Source organism: Cinclus cinclus, chromosome 3 (assembly GCF_963662255.1).
Source record: "Cinclus cinclus chromosome 3, bCinCin1.1, whole genome shotgun sequence".
In the NCBI taxonomy this organism is placed as follows: domain Eukaryota; kingdom Metazoa; phylum Chordata; class Aves; order Passeriformes; family Cinclidae; genus Cinclus; species Cinclus cinclus.
The window spans coordinates 110730403-110753665 of NC_085048.1; the positions used below are offsets into that span (position 1 = coordinate 110730403).

Sequence of the window (23263 nt, forward strand, 5' to 3'; positions counted from 1 at the left end):
CCAGATTAGGGGCACGGATTTGGTGCAAGGCAGCCTTTGGGGCCAGAGGGGCAGAAGCAGAGTGCTGAGGCTCCCTGCCTGTGCTGTCAAAGTGGCATTGGACTGAGCATTTCAGGGTGTGCAAACAGTGTCTTCCTGTGTCAGTGCTGTCCAAAATGCTACAAATGCAGCTGATAATTGATTCCTCAGAGGAGCTTGCTATGTCAGCAACAGCCCAGGAATGGAAAAGTGATAATCTCTATATATAGTGGACAAGATGATTTACAGCCTTGCTTTAACGGGGTCTAAATGCACTGCTAAGTGTGCCAGCATCTTTAAATGCAAGGTTTCATAGATGTTGTGTCTTCTTCAGCAATCTCAAATGCTCAGTGTTCGGTGATTGAGAATGTCAAAAGCCCTTGAAAGGGCATTGGGATAAAGTAGATGTCTAGGAAGAGGGAATTTAGTTTTGGAGATATTTTGATCTCTTCTTGAAATAATGGAAATAAACATAAATTAGGACTCTTTTAGGAAGAGCAGATGTTCTCTCTGAGATTTAGTGGGAACAAACAATGTTTTCTCAAGTTCCATTGTGACAAATGTCTTGAATTGGATTTTAACTGAAATTAACACCCATTTTGAAATGGATGCCATAACCCTTTTCCTGCTTGGCAGAATTGGTTTTGGGCACTTTCAGGAACTGTTTAAATATTGATGATTGCTGGTGGATTACGAGCATAGAGAAAATGAAGTCTCTTCCACCACAGAATACGAAGTGGTTACTGCATAGCATTTTGCCTGATCAGAAAATATGAATGGTGTCCAGAGCATTTCAGGTTTTGATGTCTCAGCCACATCTGCCATGCAAGGAGCCTGTTGGTTGTCAATTTTTTGTCTGTGTTTGACAAAGTTCAGTTCAGAAATTGAGCAGGGAGTAGGCTTCAGAGAGAAAGGGAGAAGACACTCGTGTTGTGGTTAAATTTCATTCATCTGTGTTGCATTTTTCTCTCTACATTCTACTATTGCAGTGCACATTGCAAGAAAAATGCCATTAACATTGGGAGGGGGAATGACATTAAAATGTGGAGATGCACAAATGCCACAGCAATGAGGTCTGGGTAATTACCTAAGACACCCTGAGGTTTGAAGCAGCTGTTTGTTGGAAGGCACAAAAGCATTGTGCCAAAGACAGCAGCTAGTCACTGATGTTTCTAAATCCAGCTGTCAAGCAGCACCCATGTCTGGTGGGCTGGAGTTTGGAAGTGTGGTCTAATAGTGCCCTTTGCTGTGTGCCACTGAGCAAAGGGAAGAGCCAGATTGGATTCTGGCACTTTGACATCAAGGGTCACAAAGATGGAATTGTCCTTTTTCTTAGAAACCTTTCAATTGAATCTCCATGGTGCATTTCCAAATCTTCAGTGTGGGTTTAGACAACTTCCTAATGGAAATGAAAGGGAAGTTGACATTTTAGTCATTCTTGATGTTGAAACAGGTTGTGAAATGATCCAGTAAAGGTACAAGTTCTGCCACAGGTGCAAGTATTTGTTTGGAGACAGTACTCCTGAGGTGTTGGTGGTTCTATTTTGGGGAGGATCAGCTGCTTTGGCCATTTCTGGATTGTTGGGCTCTGTGTGCTATTTCGCTGCTCTTAGCCAGAGAGGCTTCCAAGAAGCAAATCTCGAGGTGGATCCTTGTTTGCATTAAGGTTGTTGTTTCAGAAGCTTGTGTCTCTGTCCCGGCAGTGCTTGTGGAAGGGGTTTATGCCAGGAGCCCTGAAGTGGTCCAGCGCTACGCCCTGCCCGTGCTCTGGTCCTTCCTGGAGAACAAGGCGCTGCCTGTCCGCAGCGCCAATGTGCGCACGGTGGTCACCAGGCTCGCCTCTGCCCTCTACGAGGTGATGGGCACCAAGCTGAAGAAGCGTGCTGCCAGCCAGCCCCCACATGTCCAGGAAAACCTCTCCAACATCCTGGGCTGGTGAAGGCTTGATGTTCTCCAGCAAGTTGACCAAGTGCTGAGATGGACACCTGCGGTTCTGACCTTTTAGCTGGGCCAGAAATGACAAAATACTCAGGAAGGGTGTGCATCTGCCCCTGCTCTCTCCACTGCCCTTCCTAGTCATGGCATGCTCAGGGGCCTGAAGACACTCTGGATTGAGGACAAAGTGAAGGACTAGCATGGCTCAGCCTCCCACAGAGGTAAGGTGGGAGCTGGGCCGCTCTCTGGTGGGAGGAAGGGTCTTGTGCCAGCCTGGAGAGCCTGTGCACATTGCCAGGGAGCAGTTGTGCCCTGCAGGTGCCCCCTGCCATGAGCTGTGCTGCTGCCAGTGCCCCATGGAGCTGTAGGGCTGCTGAGCTGTGGGGCAGGGAGAGGAGCAGGAGGCTGCATGTGCAGCTGAGCCATTGCTGGGAAGCACAGGGCTCTGGGCTCCCTGCTGTCCCAGGGCAGCCCAGAGGCCAGGGAGTTCCCCTGGGAGCTCTGTGGAAGTGGCTCAGGGTGTGCCCCTGGCCTGCCTCCAGAGGGTGATGGTAGGAGAATGTTTCCCTGTGCAGCTATTTATGAATTTCCAAGAAATGTGTTCTATGAAATATGGAGCTTCAGATGCTTTAGGTTTGCATTGCAGCCTCTGTTACATTTTGTGTCTCCATTTTGCAGACCTGCCTGGCTCCTGTGTTTCCACCAAGTTTTCTCTGGACATTCATTTGTGCATTTACCCACAAAGTCCTTTCCTGCTGTCCAGAAGAGCTCTTTCCTCCAAGCCCAGGAAGAAGCTGCTGCCTATCCAAAGAGCGTTTGAAGACAAGGATTTATGCATTAGCCTGTATAGTTCCAGATGTACATATTTTCTGATAGTTATCTGTAGGTTTCAATAAATATATTTTGATTGTATCTTAATAATTTTGTTGTTATATTTTTTATTGTGTATATTTTTGGTGGTATGTTTTGTTTTTCTATATTTTATAGTTTTATATTTTTTCCCATTGACATGCTAAGGATGGCCAGGTCCTTGAGACCTTGAGATGGGGAAGGGAGAGCCTCCCTGATTTTGTGAGTTTCTCTGGGAGGGTGGGGCCAGTGTGGGGAAGGAGGCCAAGGCCATGAGATTCGAAGCAGGTAAAGGAGGGTGGGGGGGCAGTTACTGGTACTCACCCCTTTTTGGCTCTGGAAGGAGGAAGGCAGCTGGGAAACCTCACCGCGCCATCCCAGTGCCAGGAGCTGCCTCTTCTGGTGTTGGACCTCACACCCCTGCCAGGATGCTGTCCTGCTTCAGTTTGCTATCTCCAAGCATCCTGTTGGAGCACCGGGACCGACACTGCTCCAAGGATTCGTGAGCAGAGTCTCTCCTCCACCCTTCCCATCTGAGACACAGCTGCCATCACCCCCAGCTCTCCTGCAGCTGTGCAGGGATCCACACACCTGCCCTGTCCACTGGGAACCTGCCAGAGCTCACTGCCAATGGCGATGGTAACTGCACCAGGGGGGAAAAGAGCACACAACCAAAGGAACTGTGACTGGGTTCCTGTTAATTTCATAGTTATTGTTGTTTAGATTGGCCTTGTTGTATATTTAGTAGAGAACTGTTCTTCCTGTCCCCCTATCTTTCCCTGAGAACCTCTTGATTTCAAAATTATACTGACTCAGTGGGAAGGATTTTACTTTCTCCATTTCAAGGGAAGGTCCTGCTTTTTCCCTAGCACACACCTGTCCATTCAAACTAGGATACGGAGCATGAGGTGCAGGGCTGATGTGTGAAAGCTTGAGGATCTCCTCCAAAGTAACTTGTTTAATTGTCCATTTTATTACTTCTCTATTTACTCCACACTACTAAGGCAAGGCAAGCTTTGCTTGCAGGCAAAACAGGCATGGGATACACTAGGGTCCCTTGCAGGATCAGCAGGGCTGGCAGTGACAAAGCAGGCAATCTGCTCCATGGTGAGCCACTACACAGCCACATCCTAATGTGGGTTTAAGTAGCATGGTATTATGGAGAACTCCTTTTCTGCATCAGATACCAAAAGAACGTCCACAGCTTCTGGTGGCAGTCAGCTGGAGCATTCCACAGGCAACACGAGCTCTCAAGGCACTCAGTGTTCTCTAGTGTCAGAGGCAGAGACACAGTTGAGGAGAGTCCATGTCAGGGGTCAGCCTTCCCAAACTGAGCAATGGATGCTTCTGCCACTAACACTGACAGGAAATAAACAAACAAAATTTCTGTGCACACCAGGGCTACGTGTGGATTAAATTATTTCTGTTTCACATCCCGGCCAGAACAACATCGTGGTCAGAATATCATTGTTCCTAGATTCTCTAACACTAAAAATATTGCTGGAGAGTTTTTGTCATTCCCATAGATTTGGTGACATCCAGACACACTTAACAATCCATTTGGGTCCAAGTTCCATATTGCAGACGATGTCTTTGGGCAGCCTGCAAGTGTCTCAGCAGAGAATGAAAAGGGATGACAATACTGACACGATTTCTCTTTGCTACTTGAAATTTAAAAGCTCCGCTCCAGCCCACACTGGCAAAATTGTCAGAAGAGGCAATTCTTCCCCACAAAATGCTTCATCTCACTCAAACAAGAAAGCCACAAGCCAACAGTCTTCTTTACTCCTCCACTGCTTTATTTGGCTATTTCTCTAATAGGAATTAGCTTCATTTATTCTTACTTTGTTTCCTGTGTTCCACGGGGCGCGCGGCGGCTCCTCCGTTGGGTTCGCGGAGGCAACGGCAGAACGGCCGCGCGCTCCGGCGGCTCCGCAGCAGCAGCAGCAGCAGCAGCAGCAGCGCCTGTCTCGATCGGTTTTCCGCTCGAGTTCCCGCTCGCCCTCCGTGCCCTTCTCCCTCTCAGACTCCCTGTGATCCCGTTCAGTCCCCTCCTTGTTGCGCCTCTCCCAGCCCGGCTCATGCCGCGCCCCGCAAGGCGGCCGTGGGCGAGCCGGCCCCCTGCCCGCCCCTGTCGGGCACGCCGCGGTGCCGCCTCCGCGGGGCTCAGTCCGTACCGCCTGTGGCACCTTTTGAAGAGCCTGTGGACGAGCTCCTCGCTGCACTGGTGGCGGTGGTGGAGCAGCACCGTCTCTTGGCCCCGCCTGGCGCGGGCCCTGGCGCTGGCCCGGCCCCGACCGAGGCCCCTCCCGCGGTTCCGCCCACAGCTGGCCCGCAGCCGCCCGGCTCCCGCCCCGCCGCCGGCGCATTCCCCCGAGCGAGCCTCGCCGCCCGGCAGTTCGGCCGCCGGCCCCGAGGCGCCGGAGCCCGGGGCGGCTCGGGAAGCAGCGGCGGCCGGGGCGGGCGGGTGCCCCGGGCAGAATGACGAGAGCGCGGTGCCGTCCGCACGGGCGGAGAAGCCTCCCCTGGAGCAGCTGTACCGGGAGGGCCCGCTGCTGGGGAGCGGCGGCTTCGGCAGCGTTTACGCCGGGACCCGGCTCGCCGACGGCGTTCCGGTAAGAGACGGGGCCGGCTCGGAGCGGGGAGGTGGGGCGGCGAGCGGCGGGCGGCGAGCTGAGCCCTCCGCTCGCCTTGGCTTGCAGGTGGCCATCAAGCGAGTGTCCCGGGACCGCGTCTTGGAGTGGGCGCGGCTGGTGAGTGAGCGGGGCCAGCGGGAGCAGGCGGCGGGGCGTGGCGGGCGGGGTAAGGCCAGGCCCGGCCGGGTGGGAGCCGGGACGCTGCGATGGGAGCGAGCGTGGAGCGAGCGGGGGCCGCGCAGCGTCCCGGGCCATGGGCAATGGGAGCTGCGGTGGCGCCGGGCAGGGGGTGGCGAAGGCGAGCGCAGCATCGGCGCCGCTGACGGCATGGCGGCTCCCCCGCAGCACGACGGCGCCCTTGTGCCCCTGGAGCTGGTGGTGCACTGGATGGCGTCGTGGCCCGGCTTCCACGGCATCGTGCGGCTCCTGGACTGGTTCGAGCTGCCCGACGGCTTCGCGCTGGTCATGGAGCGTCCGGAGCGCTGTCAGGACCTCTGGCACCTGCTGCACGCGGGGGGGTTCCTGCCAGAGCCCGTGGCGCGGGCGCTGTTCCGGCAGGTGCTAGGGGCCGTGCGGCACTGCACCAGCCGCGGCGTCCTGCACCGCGACATCAAGGCCGAGAACGTGCTCGTTGACCTGGCCACCGGCGAGGCGAAGCTCATCGACTTCGGCTGCGGCACCATCCTGCAGGACACGTTCTACACCCAGATGGCCGGTGAGCCCAAAGCCGGGGCCCAGCCGGGCAGTGGAGCTTCTCCCCTTTGCTTCCACAGGTGGAACACACAGGGAGGGAGGGAGGGGGAATGCTGCTTCAGCCGGCTGCAGCCAAGTTGCATTTTGGCAGGAGCTGGGGCTGGCTTTTGAGGAGCTGGCTGGGAGGGAGGGAGCAATCAGCATTGGCCTGATGAGCTGTGCCCGTGTGCCATAGGAACGCGGGAGTACTACCCACCGGAGTGGATCCTCTTTGGCCGCTACCATGGCCAGCCAGCCACCATCTGGTCCCTGGGCATCCTGCTCTATCAGCTGGTGTGCAGGCACCTTCCTTTCAAAAGCAGAGAGGACATCGTCCGGGGACAGCTCTTCTTCCCGCCCCGGGTGTCTCAAGGTGGGGATGGGCCTTCAAGGCACGGGAGCAAGAACGGCTTTGGGAGAGGGCAGGTGACACATAAGTGTCCTGCTGTTGCAGCTGGGGAGGAGGTTCATCTCCTGGGCTGAGTTGGAGGAGGCAGCACGTGTACCTCTGCTGCTCTCTTCCAGAAGAGAGGATGGATGGGAAGCTGTGCGAACAGCTCTGAGCACTCTTAGTGTGCTGTGGGCACTGTGAAATCTGGGAGAGCATGGACAGGAGCTGACCAGCAGTTTCTGGTTTCTCTCTGCAGAGTGCCAGCACCTGATCAGGTGGTGCTTATCCATGGACCCTGCAGACAGGCCATCCTTGGATGACCTTTTAGAACATTCTTGGGTGCAGAAGCCCCACCTGGCCCAGGAGACAGCAGAGATCCATCCCTCTGCACAGTAGAATCTAGGATGCCCACAAGCAGCAGCTGCTTGTGTCTTGTGGCTCTCAAAGAATTCCCCAGAGCATTTCCCAGTGGCCCTGGCATGGAGCAGAGAGCACAGCCAAGGAGGTGCTTCCTCAGGTCCCCGGCGATTTGTGGAGGGAGCGGCTCAGGGCTCCCCATCCTATTGGAGAAATTGTGGCACAGTGCAGTGAAGTTGCCACAGAGTGGAAAAGGGGAAACATCCCCCTGCAGCTCAATGGCCTCGTGATGTCCCCGCGAGCCAAGGCACATCTGGCGTGTTCTTCTGGAGATCAGCGCAGAGCTGGAGAACGCCGTTCTCGAGCTGGCCACTGGCAGGGCAAAGCTGATGGGCTTTGGTTGCAGCCCCTTCCTAGAGGACACGCTCTGCACCCTGACGAAATCAAGATGAGTCCCCAGGCGGTGCAGGGGTGGGGGGATGCTCGTGCCTCCAGGCATTGCAGGGCTCGGCCTGGCCACGTGCCGGAGGTTCCCCGTGGGGTGGCAGTGGACAATATTAATCTTTCTGCCAACTGCTCAGCTGCTTTTTGGTGGGGCAGGGGATGGATGTTGTGGAAGGGGAGCCGGCTCCTGGCCTCGCTGACAGCTTCTTCCTGCCAGCATGGCACAGGCTGGGGTGGGGGCATCCGGCCTGACAAAAGCATGCATCCATGGGGATAGGGAGCAGCAGAGGGGGACGGGTTCTTTAGCCATGGCCCAGCTGCTCTGCTTTGCAGGTCCTTGAGGAAGGGGTGGGCATACAGGTGGGAAAGGTAGGGTTTTTCCCCACCACTGGAGAGATTTTAGTATCATAAAGAGCGGTCAGACCTTCCCCAGGCCCGTGAAACGGTGACAACCTTTGGTGCTTTTTCTTGTTTCCAGGTATTGTTTTGAAATGACTTTCATGCAATTGTTCTTGTGTTTTTTCCAGAAAGATTGCAGCTTGTGTCCAGACCAGATGGAGAAGCACCGGCACCGTCCGTGGAGTGCATCCCGTGCCGGTGCTAGCCGGGGAGGGTCCACGGTGTGGATGTCCCCTGCAAAAGGATGAGGACCTTGTGTGGGATCGGCTCCTCTCCTGGCAGCAGGTCTCCAGAGGTGGGTACCCGGTTCCACAGCTCGGGTGGCAGAAGGGCTTAGGGCAAATGGCAGCAGGCACACGAGAATGTCGCTCTTGCAGCTGCTGAGGAGGTTGTTGTGCCATGCTTGAGCAGAAGAGGTGGAGCGTGTCCTGCCACGCTGCTCTCCTCTAACAAGGAGGGAATGGGCTGGGAGGTTTGGGCTCTGAGCACAGCCAGCAGCCTGGCCTGAGCATAGGCCATGGTGGGACAGGGGGGACAGGAGCCTGCTGCCACTGACCGTGGCTTTCTGGTTTCTGTCCCCAGGCTACCAGCAGCTCATGCCATGGAAACGGCACCGCTCGACCTGCCAGTCTGGGAGGGCTGGACGGCAGCAGGTGTTCATTTGCTGTGAAAAGTAAATCTTTTTCTTGTTATTAACATCATCATCATCATTGGAGCATTTCTTTCATCCTTTTTTCAAGCTTTTGGCCTCCCTTCTTCCACCGAAATCTCTTTGCCTCTTTCCTCATCCACTTGGTGGAATTGGTGGGGGGGTTTAAGTAACACAAAAAGTTCAGCAACAATTCCTGTTGCCAACCGCAGCAGTCTCTTCAAGAACCTGGAGCTGGTAGCCAGGCCCACATTTCACTTGGAAAGGGGAGTGGTTTGCAGGGACAAAGATGTCCCTCTGCTGCAAAAGCAGGGAGGAAATCAGAAGCAGCAAAATGCAATTTCAGCTCTACCCCCGCCCAAAGTTGTCTGCATCTTTGCCCTCCACTCCAAAATAGGCAGGCAAGGCTGGACTTGAACAAGGTTCAAGTCCTTCATGGTCCCTTGGCATTAAAGGGATCAAGTAAAACTCTCGTATGCAGTAATTGGAGTACAGCTACTGTAGGGATAAAGGAAATGTTGGGAGCTGGGACATCCTTCTTGTCTCCTTTGTCTCCCCAGGTGTTGTAGCCTGGATAGCTGTTAAGATGGTTGCAGGTAAAGAAGCAGCATGGGGCTTTGTATGGGATTCACGGAGATGTTTATTTCAGCCGCTGCGTGGATAGTCCAGGGTCAGAGGCAAAGACAAAGGGGAACGTCGGGGTGAGGGTCCAGGTTGAAGCAGATGGGTGTCCTGGGCAGGGGGAGCATCAGGGAGCACTTACCAGGAGACATGGGGGTGGCACAAAGGTGGGGTTAGGGCATGGGAGCCAACAGGGAAACAGGGTGGGAGTGACCGAAAGCCTGAGAGACAGGGAGAGGGCAGGGGGCTGGCCCAGGGAACAGAACAGGGCTACATTGGCATGACAGAACAGGGCTTGCTATGAGAGAAGCCTCTCGTGTCTTCCTAACTAGGGAATGCCTTCTAGGGTCTCCACAGTGGGGTGTTTTGGGTTCAGTTTGAGTTTGGGTGGAGATACTGCTTTAGTGTAGTGGTTTTGGATTGTTAATTTGAACGTTTTTAGTTGTGAGATAGGATTAGGAGGAAGATAAAACAGGCTTAGCTTTAAATGGTACAAAGACAAACTTTATTACCAGAAACTATAGGGGAAAAAAGAAGAAGAAAAATTAGAATAAAACTTCAGACTACTCTTCTTCTTTCCACACATTTGTTTTTTTACATTGACAACATACAAAGAACAACTCAGTTCGTTTACCATTTCTCAAATAGTCATTTACTTGTTTCTTTCAGAGAGGAGATTTTTCAGCCTATAGAGATTTTTTCATAAGAAACCATTTTTAGGTGGTCTTGCTGTTCTAGTGTTTAGCCGTCAGGGAGGATAGAGATCTGGTTATTATGTAATATTTTTTTTCTCAACTAACATTTTAATTCATAACTAATACTGAGGACCATATCAACTTATGAGGCACACTTAAAGGATTATAATAGTTGAAACAAAAGCTTACTCCACTTTTAAAAATAGAGGGTGTTTTTCTTCTTCCCTAGGGAGAAGCAGGGGTTTTTTCACTATTTAAACCTAGGGCACTTACAGCAATTTTAACATTGGTTTATTTTAACACCAACGCTTCTTCTTACATCTAGAGTTAGAATCTTTAATCCACCCCATAATTTTTTATGTGTTATAGGGAAACAACGGATGCTTTTCTATAGCATAAAAAAAGGGAAGAATTTCAGTCTATGTCTTCCTTCCCTCAGCTGAGACTTGACTCTTCTCATACTTTGAATTTGGTGTTTTTTGTGCTGTTTTTGTACATATTATCATTTTGGTTCTCTGTTTTTTTTTTCCACAGGACAGAGAATAAAATATTTGTAAAGTCATATTTTGGGCAGTGAAAAAGTTAATATTTTGCCAGGGCAGGAGAGGGTTCTGTGATTGTTTTTAGGTGGGGCGGCCGGAGCTCTTTACCATAAGGAGCCTTCTAAGGCCGCGCCGGGGCCGGGCTGGGATTGTAGGGCCCGGCCAGAAAGCGGAGATGAGTTTTTTGGTTGTAAGGTTGTTTTTTGGCGTTTGCTGTACGTAATGTTAGTGGTGGGCTGGTGGTTTTCCTTTTCCTTTTGCCAGCAGCCGAGGTTGGGGCCCTTGCCAGATCGGGGCCCAGCTGTCTCTCCCCCAGGCCGTGTGGGCGGTGAGGCAGGCCTTTTTTCCACCTTTATCTCTTACTGTTCACTTCCTCTTGCTGGAAACGGGATTGTTGGAACACTTTAGAGGAGACGGCTTATCCATAGTGTTCTGTTTTAAATTGTCTAAAACCGTGTGAGACAGATGGCTTCACATAGGAACATCCCCAGGGCTGCTGAGGGGAAGGCACCACTTTATTTGTTGTGAAGAGAAGTAATCAAAATCCGCAACCAACAAGCTGCAAGGCAGAACGGAGTGGGAATTACAGAAATAAAGGCCTTGAAAAGCAGCTTAGGAAAGCGGCTACTTCCTAGACAGTGCCAAACCCTCCGACCTGGCCTGACCGGGCCCAGGGCTGGCTGCCCTTGGGAAGGGAAGGGAAAGGGATGGAGCTGGGGTGGGGGCTCTGTGGCCATGGAAACGAGAGAACCACGGGCCAGCGCGTCACAAAGGGGCAGCCCCGCAAGGGGCTGTGAAGGTTGTGGTTGACACGGACACAGTGGCAGGAGACACGTCTGGCTCTGCCTGTCTGTGCCGACTGCTGGCGATTGGAGTCACCCCACCTTGTTCTAGGGCTGGGGACCGAGCTCCTATCGCCGTCTGCTCCGAGACAGTTCCCAAATTCAACCCCAGGTACTTCTGCGAGACAGAAGCACGGGTTCAAAGATGGATTTTACTGCAAAAGGAAAGACCACGGAAGGAAAAGGTGAGGATAGAAAGGAGCTGAAAGGCCCGAGTCAAATGGAGACAAATTCCACCAGATTTCCGGGAAAATTGGTCCATGGTGGTCAGTTCTGGCTCTGTGTCAGAGTTGGTGGCTGTGAGCTACAGGTGATCTTGCAAGGACAGCCCTGGCATCACAACATTCTACCTTTAGTTTACTCTGCTTCCTGCTTTTTGACAGTAGCCAAATCACTCATACTGTCAGCCAGGACAGGGACTGTGGCCATGACAAATACAACGTGGTCATGTGATGCAAATTCTGCTTCTTTCTTTGCCATCAACGTTGGGTCTCACTACTGATAAATTTCCTGTTCTTCCTCTGCTTGGTGATTGGGTCCAACACTGAGGATGACAGGATAATATAAAAACCCCAGCAAGGCCTGCCTGCATGCTGAGAGGTCTCTGTAGCTTGCAGAAATAGCATTCGTCGCTGTGTGGGTCTTTCCTGGGTTTTGACAAAGCCAATCTCTAGAAGGGATCCTTATTCCCCTGTTATTATTGGATCCTTGCACCTTTCACTTCAGACTTGCTAACTCAATAGTGTTTGGAGGAATTAAACACAGGCTAGTCTAAGGAAAACTAAAACCAAACAATTGTTTTTAAAAATATCAAATATCCCTTAAGTGCCACACCCATTAGACATGTTGATGCTGGGATAGAGGTGGGCATTGACCAACGTCACTTCTTCCCTTGTGAGAGTGTCTCAGCCTCCCACAGAGGTAAGGTGGGAGCTGGGCCACTCTCTGGTGGGAGGAAGGGTCTTGTGCCAGCCTGGAGAGCCTGTGCACATTGCCAGGGAGCAGTTGTGCCCTGCAGGTGCCCCCTGCCATGAGCTGTGCTGCTGCCAGTGCCCCGTGGAGCTGTAGGGCTGCTGAGCTGTGGGGCAGGGAGAGGAGCAGGAGGCTGCATGTGCAGCTGAGCCATTGCTGGGAAGCTCAGGGCTCTGGGCTCCCTGCTGTCCCAGAGCAGCCCAGAGGCCAGGGAGTTCCCCTGGGAGATCTGTGGAAGTGGCTCAGGGTGTGATCCTGTGGCCTGCCTCAGGTGGCGGCTGTCAGGTGCATGTTTCCCTGTGCAGCAAGTTTCCAGGAAATTTTCCAGGAAATGTGTCCCATGAAACATGGAGCTTCAGATGCTTTTGTTTTGCTTTGCAGCCTCTTGTTACATTTTGTGTCTCCACTTTGCAGGCCTGACTGGCTACCCTCTTGCCAAGAGGTTTTCCCTGGCAAATCCTTCTATGCTCCTTCCCTCCAAGCCATTGCCTCCCATCCAGAAGGGCTCTCCTTCAACCAAGTCAAATATGATGTCCAGAGGAGAGCGGGACAATGGGAAAAATGGCACTGGCTACAAGGATGACAATATTAGAAACAACCGGGACCAGGATTCAGAGGGAAAAGCACATAAGGTAAGGCAAGCAAGATAAGTCCTGTGTGGCAGATTTTCAGTTTATGTCCTGTAAGCAGAGATCGGAGACCATTAACTGTGGTGTGAGCCTAAGGAAGAAGGTGAGCAAAGTAGGATCTCAGCTGGACTCTGCACTTCAGGCTGTCTTTGCAATGGGTGTGTAGTGCAGATTTCAAGTCCTCACTGTGTATCTATAGCAGGAGAGGGCTTTGAAAGGTTTCTGGGCTCTGTCATGGTTGCTCCTCTGTCTTGTAGCTGAGAAAACACCAACAAGAAGGCAGCGCTGCTAAAGTTGTCTGCTCCAGCTAAGCAATCCTCCTGCATTCAGTAACCCACGGGTATCTGTGAACCATGTCTATGTCTTGGTGGTGGTTTCCATCAGCTCTGTCTGGTGGGCATGGAAAAAGGAGTTTGCTGGAACAGGCAGTCCTGCAAAGTCAGTTCCAGGTTGACACAGCGTTTGAGTTGTACAGCCATGGCCTCCTACACAGTTGTCTCTGATGCTATTTCTAGATTTCTTCAGCTTCTGGGCAGCTGTGTGCTCTGGCATGGCTTTGTCCAGAGAGAAGGGATGGGAGGTGGCCATGGGGAGAGCAGCCCCAAGCCCAGGCACACGATTGCCTTTGCAGCAGGGCCAGCACCTGCAGTTGTTCTGGGTTTGCCATGGGGTGCAGGAGGAGGCAAATGAGCAACAGCTCTGGCAAACAGAATGTCCAATCAAAGGCTGATGTACTTGATTCCAGCCTTGCTGAGGAAGGGCCCAGTGTATCCCTGACAGGATGTGGTCCTTTAACTGTAGTTTGAAGAGGACTTGATTTGGGGCTTTAGTTGTGCCAGAAATGAAGGGACACTTAAAGAATGGTGTGCACCTGCCCCTCCTACCTCCACCCTCCTTCCTGGTCATGGCATGGGGGCCCTGGAGCAACTTGGGCAAGCAGAGACCTTGCAGAGAGCAGCAGGGCAGGGAGCTCTGCTGAACTTCCTAAATGCCAGTGAGCCTGAGATGATGGAGGTGTGGGAGCTGGAGAGCACGGAGCATCGTGAGAGCTCAGCAGCTTCTGGGCTGAAAGGCTGCTGGGCAACTGTAAGAGGGAAGGGCAGCAGCAGAAGAATTGAGGGGCTTGAGAAAAGCAGGTTCTGACATCCTGCAGAATGGCTTTGTGGGGACTTGGTTGGTGATCAGCACTGGCTGTGAGGTGCCTAAGGGACAGGGAGAGAACAGTGATTTGAACCCGTTCCCATACCATCCAAAAGGCCAGTGGAGGCAGTGGCACTGCAGAACATGCTGATGCCAACCATGTGGATTCCAGCTGGGAGTGTAGCTGCAATTGCAGAAAAATGAGCAGGAAGAGAGAGGTGGCAAATTTGGGAGATGGTCTCTCCCTCACCAATTCCTTTTCCTATGCCGCTCTTCCCCTTCCTAGGACAATCTGCTATATATGATATTGACTTTTCCTGTCAGGGCATGTGTAACTGTCTTGAGTCATGAATGAGGGCAAGGCTGGATGCTATATTTGAGCACTGTGTACCACTCTTTCCAGGCATCCTTGCTGTATCCCAGAGGTGGTGATATGAAGAAGGGGTCATTGGGGCTGCCTTTGGTCCCCCCTATACCCAAGGCAGTCAGTCCCCGTGTTGGCAGTGCTGCAGGGTCTCTGCGCAGCTCTGTGCAGCTGGATGTCCAAGGGTCCCAGGAGATGAGGTAAGCCAAGGTGTCTGCTGCTCCACTCTGCTGTTCAGCTCCCTCTTGCCATCTTGTGAGGTTCCTTTGCACAGTCAGCTCTCTCCCATGTACTTAGGGAAACCTCTGTGTATTCACCATTTGGCCCATCCGTGATTATCCAGCTCCATGTCAAACCCCACACCTCATGTCACAAGGGCAGAGGTGGTGGTGGTGGGGAAGAGGAGGCAGGGCTTAAAAGCATCTGAAGATGGGTCCTCTGCTGGGCTTGGTACTGATTCCCTCTGTAATGTTTGTGGTGTCATTTGGGAACTGTATTGCATGGGTCTGTCTCCTGAAGATGATAGAATACTGTGATCCTTGAGTCTCAAGTTCAGCACGCAAAAATTGCGTTTTGCCAAATATTAGCTGCTGGAGAGGCGTCTGGACAGTCAGGTGCTGCCTCTGTAAACATGCTGTGGAACTTGTCTGTTTCTTGGCCTCCGGTCTGAAATGAGCTCCCAGAGAAGTTTGGGTTATAGATGTGTAAGCCAATCAATGTTTAATGCTTAGATCTTGCCTTAAAATCAAAGAGGGAAAGGTTCTAAAGAAGTTTTATAGGATGGTACCTGATGGAAAGATATTGGCTTGGATATGTTTGAGGAAATGTAGCTGTCAAGCTTATCCGAGTGATTACAATAATGAATGAGTCACAGAAATATCATTCCTATTGAAAAGCTTAGGTAGGGCTTTAAAAGTGCAATCTGAATATCCTTGGCTATCAGCTGAGTTGGAAAAGGCCTTTTCCTTCTTGGAAGATCAAGGAGGTGGAATATCCTTCTCAGAACACTCCAGTGCTCTGACCACACGTAGCACGAGACTGGCACCAGCGCAAGGCATGAGCAGGCAAAGCCAAGCTTTGTCAGCAGAAGCAAAGTAGCTGCCCTCCATACAGACTCGTGTCTCAGCTTAGCAACCTTTGCTGCTTCAGAGAGGCTGTAGGAGCCCCCCAGGTTTCAAAAGGAGAGACACCACAATTGGGGAGTTATGATGCAAGTTGGAGAATGACTGCTGTGTTTCAGCTGGAGCTTGGCCAGCTCTGTCTGACTGCAGCAACTGAAAGCTTAAGGACAATTAATCAGCTTTGCATCTTGTTGGCTTGATGTCTCTTGCATTTCCTCCTTCATCAGAGTGAACAAGCTAGGAAAGATTGCCTCCTCTCATGCTACACCTCTTCCCTCCCTTCTCTTTCTCCCTCCTCATATGTGCTTTTGTTCTCCCTTTCTCAAGGCCAAGACCGAGCGGCAGCATCAAAGAGAAGTCTGAACATGCAGGTAGGTACAGGGCATGTCGGTCCTAAAATGACCATTGGCATATTGAATCAGAGGTGACATCTTGAAAACTTGGTTATGAACCATGGTTTTAAGAATTTCTTTAAATTTGTTTCAATTCCTTGATGGCCTCAGTGGACTGTCCCAGAGCCCAGTCACTGGGATTATGCTCCGGGGATGCTCTGAAAACTCCTCTAATGTGAAGTCTTAGGTGGCATAAGCTGGAGTGGTATCTTCAGGCCCTGGAAATGCATTGCAGGAAACAAAACATTCCTCTCCATTCTTTGCCTGCCTTTTATCTCCCTGAAGCCTTTCTAGTGTTGCAATTAGAACCAAAAAAAGAAAGCATTTAGCAGGAAATGAGAAATATTCCCACTCCTTCCTCCTGCCCTTGAAGGAGAAGACTTTAACTTGGGGTATATTCTGAGCTGAACCCTTTGAGATCGGAAGGAAAGTCATGGAAATTGCCTGGTTTTTCACTGGGAGAAATAGGGAACCCTCCTGTGAGAGAAAGTCCTTTTGAATTTTCCAGTTTTGGAGAAGGACAATTCCAAATGGATGCAGCATATGCAGGGTCTGAGTTTGTCATCCTCTGACAGCACAAGCCCAAAGCCACCTATGGCAGGTTCACCATGGCAAATCTCTTGCCCCACTGCCTCTGCCTATGTCAGTGTTGCAAGATGAGGCTGGGGGAGGAGATGCCTTCTGCCTTGTCCCCCTGTCCCTGCCTTGCCTGATCCCTGACAAGTAGAATTGTGCCAGACAAACTGCGGTCTCTGGTGCATCTGTGCCAGCCAATGCCTTTGAGTTGAAAGCCTCCAGCAAAGCCTGTTGTTGTTCCTTTGCCATTTTGGAGCATGTCATGATAGGAGAGATGAGATTTGAAGAAATAGTTGTGCTGATGCAGAAAAAGGGATCAGATGCCCAGGCCCCTTTGCTCTGGGTTAGTTCTGCCAAATCCTGGGCAGAGGCCCTTTGGAATGACTCCTTAATTGGTGATATGCAGTTGGAATGCTTAATGCAGCTAGGGAGAAGTATTGCTCAATAAGTAAGGTGACATTTTTGCTGGATTAGTTCTGGACTGGAAATGAGCTGTATCATTACTCCTTATCTGGTGTGCTTTTACAAATGACCTGTTCCATCTACAGGCATAAAGAAATACAGATTTATGCAAGGTCTTCTTTTGATGATCTGCCCTATGGCATTTCCACCAAGAGAATTTGGAATTGTTTTTAACTGCAATGATCAGAAATGTTTGGATGTAGGTCTTATGTTGGGTTTTGGGTTCTCTGCAGGAAAGAAAGCAGGGAAAAAACCCATGAAGCAAAACCCATGAAGCAATAAAGCTTCGCAAAAACAGAATGTTTGCAAGCCAGTGTGTCCCCTACAGATATGGGCTCCTTGAATACTGGGGACAAGCAATGGGGAGGGCAAAGCATCTTTTACCTCTAATGTGGGTTGCCATCATTCATGAGCCTGCCCTTCCTTTGTTGCAAAAGGAAATAAAGGCAACCAACAAATGCCAACCCAGAACTGAGTGGGTGTTACAGAAACAAGTGCCATGAAATCTAGCGTTGGAAAGGAATGATTTCCTAGGTGTAATTGTCAAATTCTGGAGACCACTGTGGGTTGCCAGCTGTTTGGAAGGAAAGAGATCCCTAAGTAGTGGGGTGGCAATGAGAAACACATAAGCAATGCAGTAGAAGCTCTCTTTCCTGGCTTGCCAGCACCATACTGTTCAGAGTAATTAAAGTGATACTAATTTCCTGAAAAATAAAAGCAAAGCAACTTTCTGAATAACTAAAAAGACCCCTTGGTTGCCTCATCCATTAGATGTATTGGTTCTACAGGTGGGAGTTCACCTAACTCACTTGTTCCCTTGTGAGCATGGCTCAGCCTCCCACAGAGGTAAGGTGGGAGCTGGGCCGCTCTCTGGTGGGAGGAAGGGTCTTGTGCCAGCCTGGAGAGCCTGTGCACATTGCCAGGGAGCAGTTGTGCCCTGCAGGTGCCCCCTGCCATGAGCTGTGCTGCTGCCAGTGCCCCGTGGAGCTGTAGGGCTGCTGAGCTGTGGGGCAGGGAGAGGAGCAGGAGGCTGCATGTGCAGCTGAGCCATTGCTGGGAAGCACAGGGCTCCCTGCTGTCCCAGAGCAGCCCAGAGGCCATGGAGTTCCCCTGGTTACTCTGCGAAGTGGCTCAGGGTGTGCCCCTGGCCTGCCTCACGTGGCTGCTGTTACGTGCATGTTTCCCTGTGCAGATGTTTAGAAGTTTTGAGGAAATGTGTTCCATGGTATATGGAGCTTTAGATGCTTTAGCTTTGCATCTCAGCCTCTGTTCTATTTTATGTCTCCACATTGCAGGCCTGACTAGGTTCATGTTTTCCAAGTTGTTCCGGCCATCTCCCTCCATGCTCCTTCCCTCTAAACCGTTGCCTCCCATCCAGAAGAGCTCTCCTTCTTCTAAACCAATTAAAATCTGCAGTGTGGAGCAGGAGGGTGGGAAAAATGGCAGCAGCACCAGTGACAGTAAGAACAAGCAGGAGCTGGATTCAGAGGGAAAAATGCATAAGGTAAGAAGACCAAGATAAGTCCATGTGATAGATTTTCAGATTATGTGCTGCAGGCAGAGTTTTGAGACTTTTTCCTATGGTGTGAGGCAAGGGAAACCCCTGAGTAAAGGAAGGTCTCAGCTGGACTCTGCACTTCAGGCTGTCTTTGCAATGGGTGTGTAGTGCAGATTTCAAGTCCTCACTGTGTATCTATAGCAGGAGAGGGCTTTGAATGGTTTCTGGGTTCTGTCATGGTTGCTCCTCTGTCTTGTAGCTGAGGAAACACCAACAAGAAGGCAGCGCTGCTAAAGTTGTCTGTTCCAGCTAAGCAATCCTCCTGCATTCAGTAACCCACGGGTATCTGTGAACCATGTCTATGTCTTGGTGGTAGTTTCCATCAGCTCTGTCTGGTGGGGATGGAAAAAGGAGTTTGCTGGAACAGGCAGTCCTGCAAAGTCAGTTCCAGGTTGATGCAGCATTTGAGTTGTACAGCCATGGCCTCCTACACAGTTGTCTCTGATGCTATTTCTAGATTTCTTCAGCTTCTGGGCAGCTGTGTGCTCTGGCATGGCTTTGTCCAGAAGGAAGGGATGGGAGGTGGCCATGGGGAGAGAAGCCCCAAGCCCAGGCAAACGATTGTCTTTGCAGCAGGGCCAGCACCTGCAGTTGTTCTGGGTTTGCCATGGGGTGCAGGAGGAGGCAAATGAGCAACAGCTCTGGCAAACAGAATGTCCAATCAAAGGCTGATGTACTTGATTCCAGCCTTGCTGAGGAAGGGCCCAGTGTATCCCTGACAGGATGTGGTCCTTTAACTGTAGTTTGAAGAGGACTTGATTTGGGGCTTTAGTTGTGCCAGAAAGGAAGGGACACTTAAAGAATGGTGTGCACCTGCCCCTCCTACCTCCACCCTCCTTCCTGGTCATGGCATGGGGGCCCTGGAGCAACTTGGGCAAGCAGAGACCTTGCAGAGAGCAGCAGGGCAGGGAGCTCTGCTGAACTTCCTAAATGCCAGTGAGCCTGAGATGATGGAGGTGTGGGAGCTGGAGAGCACGGAGCATCGCGAGAGCTCAGCAGCTTCTGGGCTGAAAGGCTGCTGGGCAACTGTAAGAGGGAAGGGCAGCAGCAGAAGAAATGAGGGGTTTGAGAAAAGCAGGTTCTGACATCCTGCAGAATGGCTTTGTGGGGACTTGGCTGGAGATCAGCACTGGCTGTGAGGTGCCTAAGGGGCAGGGAGAGAACAGTGGTCTAAACCCATTCCCATACCATCCAAAAGGCCAGTGGAGGCAGTGGCACTGCAGAACATGCTGATGCCAACCATGTGGATTCCTGCTGGGATGGTCTCTCCCTCACCAATTCCCTTTCCTATGCCACCCTTCCCCTTCCTAGGACAATCTGCTATATATGATATTGACTTTTCCTGTCAGGGCATGTGTAACTGTCTTGAGTCATGAATGAGGGCAAGGCTGGATGCTATATTTGAGCACTGTGTACCACTCTTTCCAGGCATCCTTGCTGTATCCCAGAGGTGGGGATATGAAGAAGGGGTCATTGGGGCTGCCTTTGGTCCCCCCTATACCCAAGGCAGTCAGTCCCAGTGTTGGCAGTGCTGCAGGGTCTCTGCTCAGCTCTGTGCAGCTGGATGTCCAAGAGTCCCAGGAGATGAGGTAAGCCAAGGTGTCTGCTGCTCCCCTCTGCAATTCAGCTCCCTCTTGCCATCTTGTGAGGTTCCTTTGCACAGTCAGCTCTCTCCCATGTACTTAGGGAAACCTCTGTGTATTCACCATGTGGCCCATCTGTGATGATCCAGCTCCATGTCAAACCCCACACTGCATGTCACAAGGGCAGAGGTGGTGGTGGTGGGGAAGAGGAGGCAGTGCTTAAAAGCATCTGAAGATGGGTCCTCTGCTGGGCTTGGTATTGATTCCCTCTGTAATGTTTGTGGTGTCATTTGGGAACTGTATTGCATGGGTCTGTCTCCTGAAGATGATAGAATACTATAATCCGTGACTGCCACCTTCAGCACCCACAAGCATATGCTTGTAGAAATATTGGCTGCTGGAGAGGGGTCTGCGAATTCTAGTATTGCTTTTTTTACTTTTAACACGGGGTGCTGTTGTTCATGTTGCAACATTCCTTTGTTGTAAAGAGAAATATAAACAGCACATAAAACCCAATCCAGAACTCAGTGGGAGTTGCAAATAGAAAGGCCATGAAATCTAGCTTAGGAAAGCAATTACCTCCTGGGAGTTATTGTCAGATTCTGGACATCTCTGTGGGTTGGCATCTGTTTGGAAGGGAAGGGATCCCAAAGACAATGTCAGGCATAACTTCTATCTTCCTTGGCCTCCACTGTGAACTGAGATTCCAGGGAAGTTTTGGGTTATAGATGTACGATTTAATCAGTGTTTAATATAGAGGCCTGGATTTAAAATCCAAGAGGTCATGGTGCTAGAGAAGAGTTCTAGCACTGTACCTGATGGAAAGATTGGTTTGGAAATGTGTGATAAAATGTAGCTGTCATGCTTATCTGAGTTAGAAAGAAGGATAAATAAGAAGAAAGAAGGACTCAGGAGTATCATTCCTATTGAAGAGCTTAGGTAGGACTTTGAAAGTGCAATCTGAATATCCTTGGCTATCAGCTGAGTTGGATAAAGTAGTTTTCTTATTCAAAAAGCAAGGAGGTGGAATATCCTTCTCAGAACACTCCAGTGCTCTGACCACATGTAGCACGAGACTGGCACCAGCGCAAGGCATGAGCAGGCAAAGCCAAGCTTTGTCAGCAGAAGCAAAGTAGCTGCCCTCCATACAGACTCGTGTCTCAGCTTAGCAACCTTTGCTGCTTCAGAGAGGCTGTAGGAGCCCCCCAGGTTTCAAAAGGAGAGACACCACAATTGGGGAGTTATGATGCAAGTTGGAGAATGACTGCTGTGTTTCAGCTGGAGCTTGGCCAGCTCTGTCTGACTGCAGCAACTGAAAGCTTAAGGACAATTAATCAGCTTTGCATCTTGTTGGCTTGATGTCTCTTGCATTTCCTCCTTCATCAGAGTGAACAAGCTAGGAAAGATTGCCTCCTCTCATGCTACACCTCTTCCCTCCCTTCTCTTTCTCCCTCCTCATATGTGCTTTTGTTCTCCCTTTCTCAAGGCCAAGACCGAGCGGCAGCATCAAAGAGAAGTCTGAACATGCAGGTAGGTACAGGGCATGTCGGTCCTAAAATGACCATTGGCATATTGAATCAGAGGTGACATCTTGAAAACTTGGTTATGAACCATGGTTTTAAGAATTTCTTTAAATTTGTTTCAATTCCTTGATGGCCTCAGTGGACTGTCCCAGAGCCCAGTCACTGGGAGTGCGCTCCGGTGGTACAATGAAAATTCCTGCATTGTGAAGTGTTGAGTGGCAGGAGCTAGAGTGGTACTTTGGGGCACTGGAATTGTAGTGTGGGAAAAGAAAACATTCTTCTCCATCCTGCATTTGCATTTTATCTCCATGCAGTCTTTGTAGTGTTGCAATTAGGAGAGAAAAAGAAGGAAATCCTCATTTAGCAGGAAATGAGAAATATTCCCTTTCCTTCCTCCTGCCCTTCAAGGAGAAAACCTTTCCTTTGGGCAATTTCTGAGCTGGACTCTTTGAGATCTAAGGCAGATTCATAGACACCGCCTGGTTTTGCACAGAGGGAAATCAGGAAACCTCCTATGACAGAAAATCCTGTTGAATTTTGCATTTCAGGAGAAGGACAATTCCAAATGGATGCAGCATATGCAGGGTCTGAGTTTGTCATCCTCTGACAGCACAAGCCCAAAGCCACCTATGGCAGGTTCACCATGGCAAATCTCTTGCCCCACTGCCTCTGCCTGTGTCAGTGTTGCAGGCTGAGGCTGGGGGAGGAGATGCCTTCTGCCTTGTCCCCCTGTCCCTGCCTTGCCTGATCCCTGACAAGTAGAATTGTGCCAGACAAACTGCGGTCTCTGGTGCGACTGTGCCAGCCAATGCCTTTGAGTTCAAAGCCTCCAGCAAAGTTTGTTGTTATTCTTTTGCCATTTTGGGGCTTGTCATGATAGGAGAGTTGAGATATGAAGAAATAGTTGTGCTGATGCAGAAAAAGGGATCAGATGCCCAGGCCCCTTTGCTCAGGATTAGTTCTGCCAAATCCTGGGCAGAGGCCCTTTGGAATGACTCCTTAATTGGTGATATGCAGCTGGAATGCTTAATGCAGCTAGGGAGAAGTATTGCTCAATAAGTAAGGTGGCATTTTTGCTGGATTTATTCTGGACTAGAAATTAGCTATAGCATTAACCCTTACCGGTTGTAGTTTTGTAATTGTCCTGACATCCTACAAGGGAAATAAAGTCTTGGTATGAGGCACTTATTCTTCCCCTACTGCTTGGCTGCTACATGATTTTATCCCCTGTGAAGCCATGTAAAGAAATAGTTCTAAGAGCTGTGTTGGAGAGTATTTGAGAATGACCCGCCATTAGACAAAATCTAATTTGTCAGTATCGGCCGTGATCAGAAATTTTTTGAGACAGGTCATATCTATGTTGGGCTTGGGTGTTTCTGCAGGAAAGAAGGTAGGGAATAAAGTCCTCCAAGAGTGAAGTAGAACAAAAGTGAAACTTCTGGATGATCTCTTTATTCCCTTCAGTGAGGGGCTTGCATATTCCTGAGGACATCTAACTGGGAAAGCAAAGCTTCTTTTGCATCTAACATGTGGTGCCAAAGTTTGTGTACCAGCAATTCCTTTGTTTGAAAGAGAAATAAAGAAAACACAGAAGTGTAAAACCTAAAATAGAATTGAGTGGGAGTTACAGAAACAATGGCCCTGATAACAGGATTGGAAAACAATCACTTCCTAGACAGTGTCAAATTCCAGAGACCAGTGGGAGTTTCCAACTCTTTGGAAGGAAATGATTCCTGGAGTAGTGGGGAGGCAACAGGCATAGAACCCATCTCTCCTGGCTTGCCAGCTCCACATTGTTCAGAGAAATTCAAATTATGCTAGATTCATGAAAAA

General features: G+C 50.6%; 1 protein-coding gene across 1 annotated transcript in view; it reads left to right on the forward strand.

The window, feature by feature from the left end:
• Window positions 1–5825: 5825 nt before the first annotated feature.
• Window positions 5826–23263, forward strand: part of LOC134042017 (serine/threonine-protein kinase pim-1-like) — a 50993-nt gene continuing 33555 nt past the window's right edge. Inside the window, exon 1 of the mRNA XM_062489091.1 lies at window positions 5826–5922. Coding sequence (XP_062345075.1) covers window positions 5826–5922 — 97 coding nt within the window. The remainder of the gene's footprint in view (window positions 5923–23263) is intronic.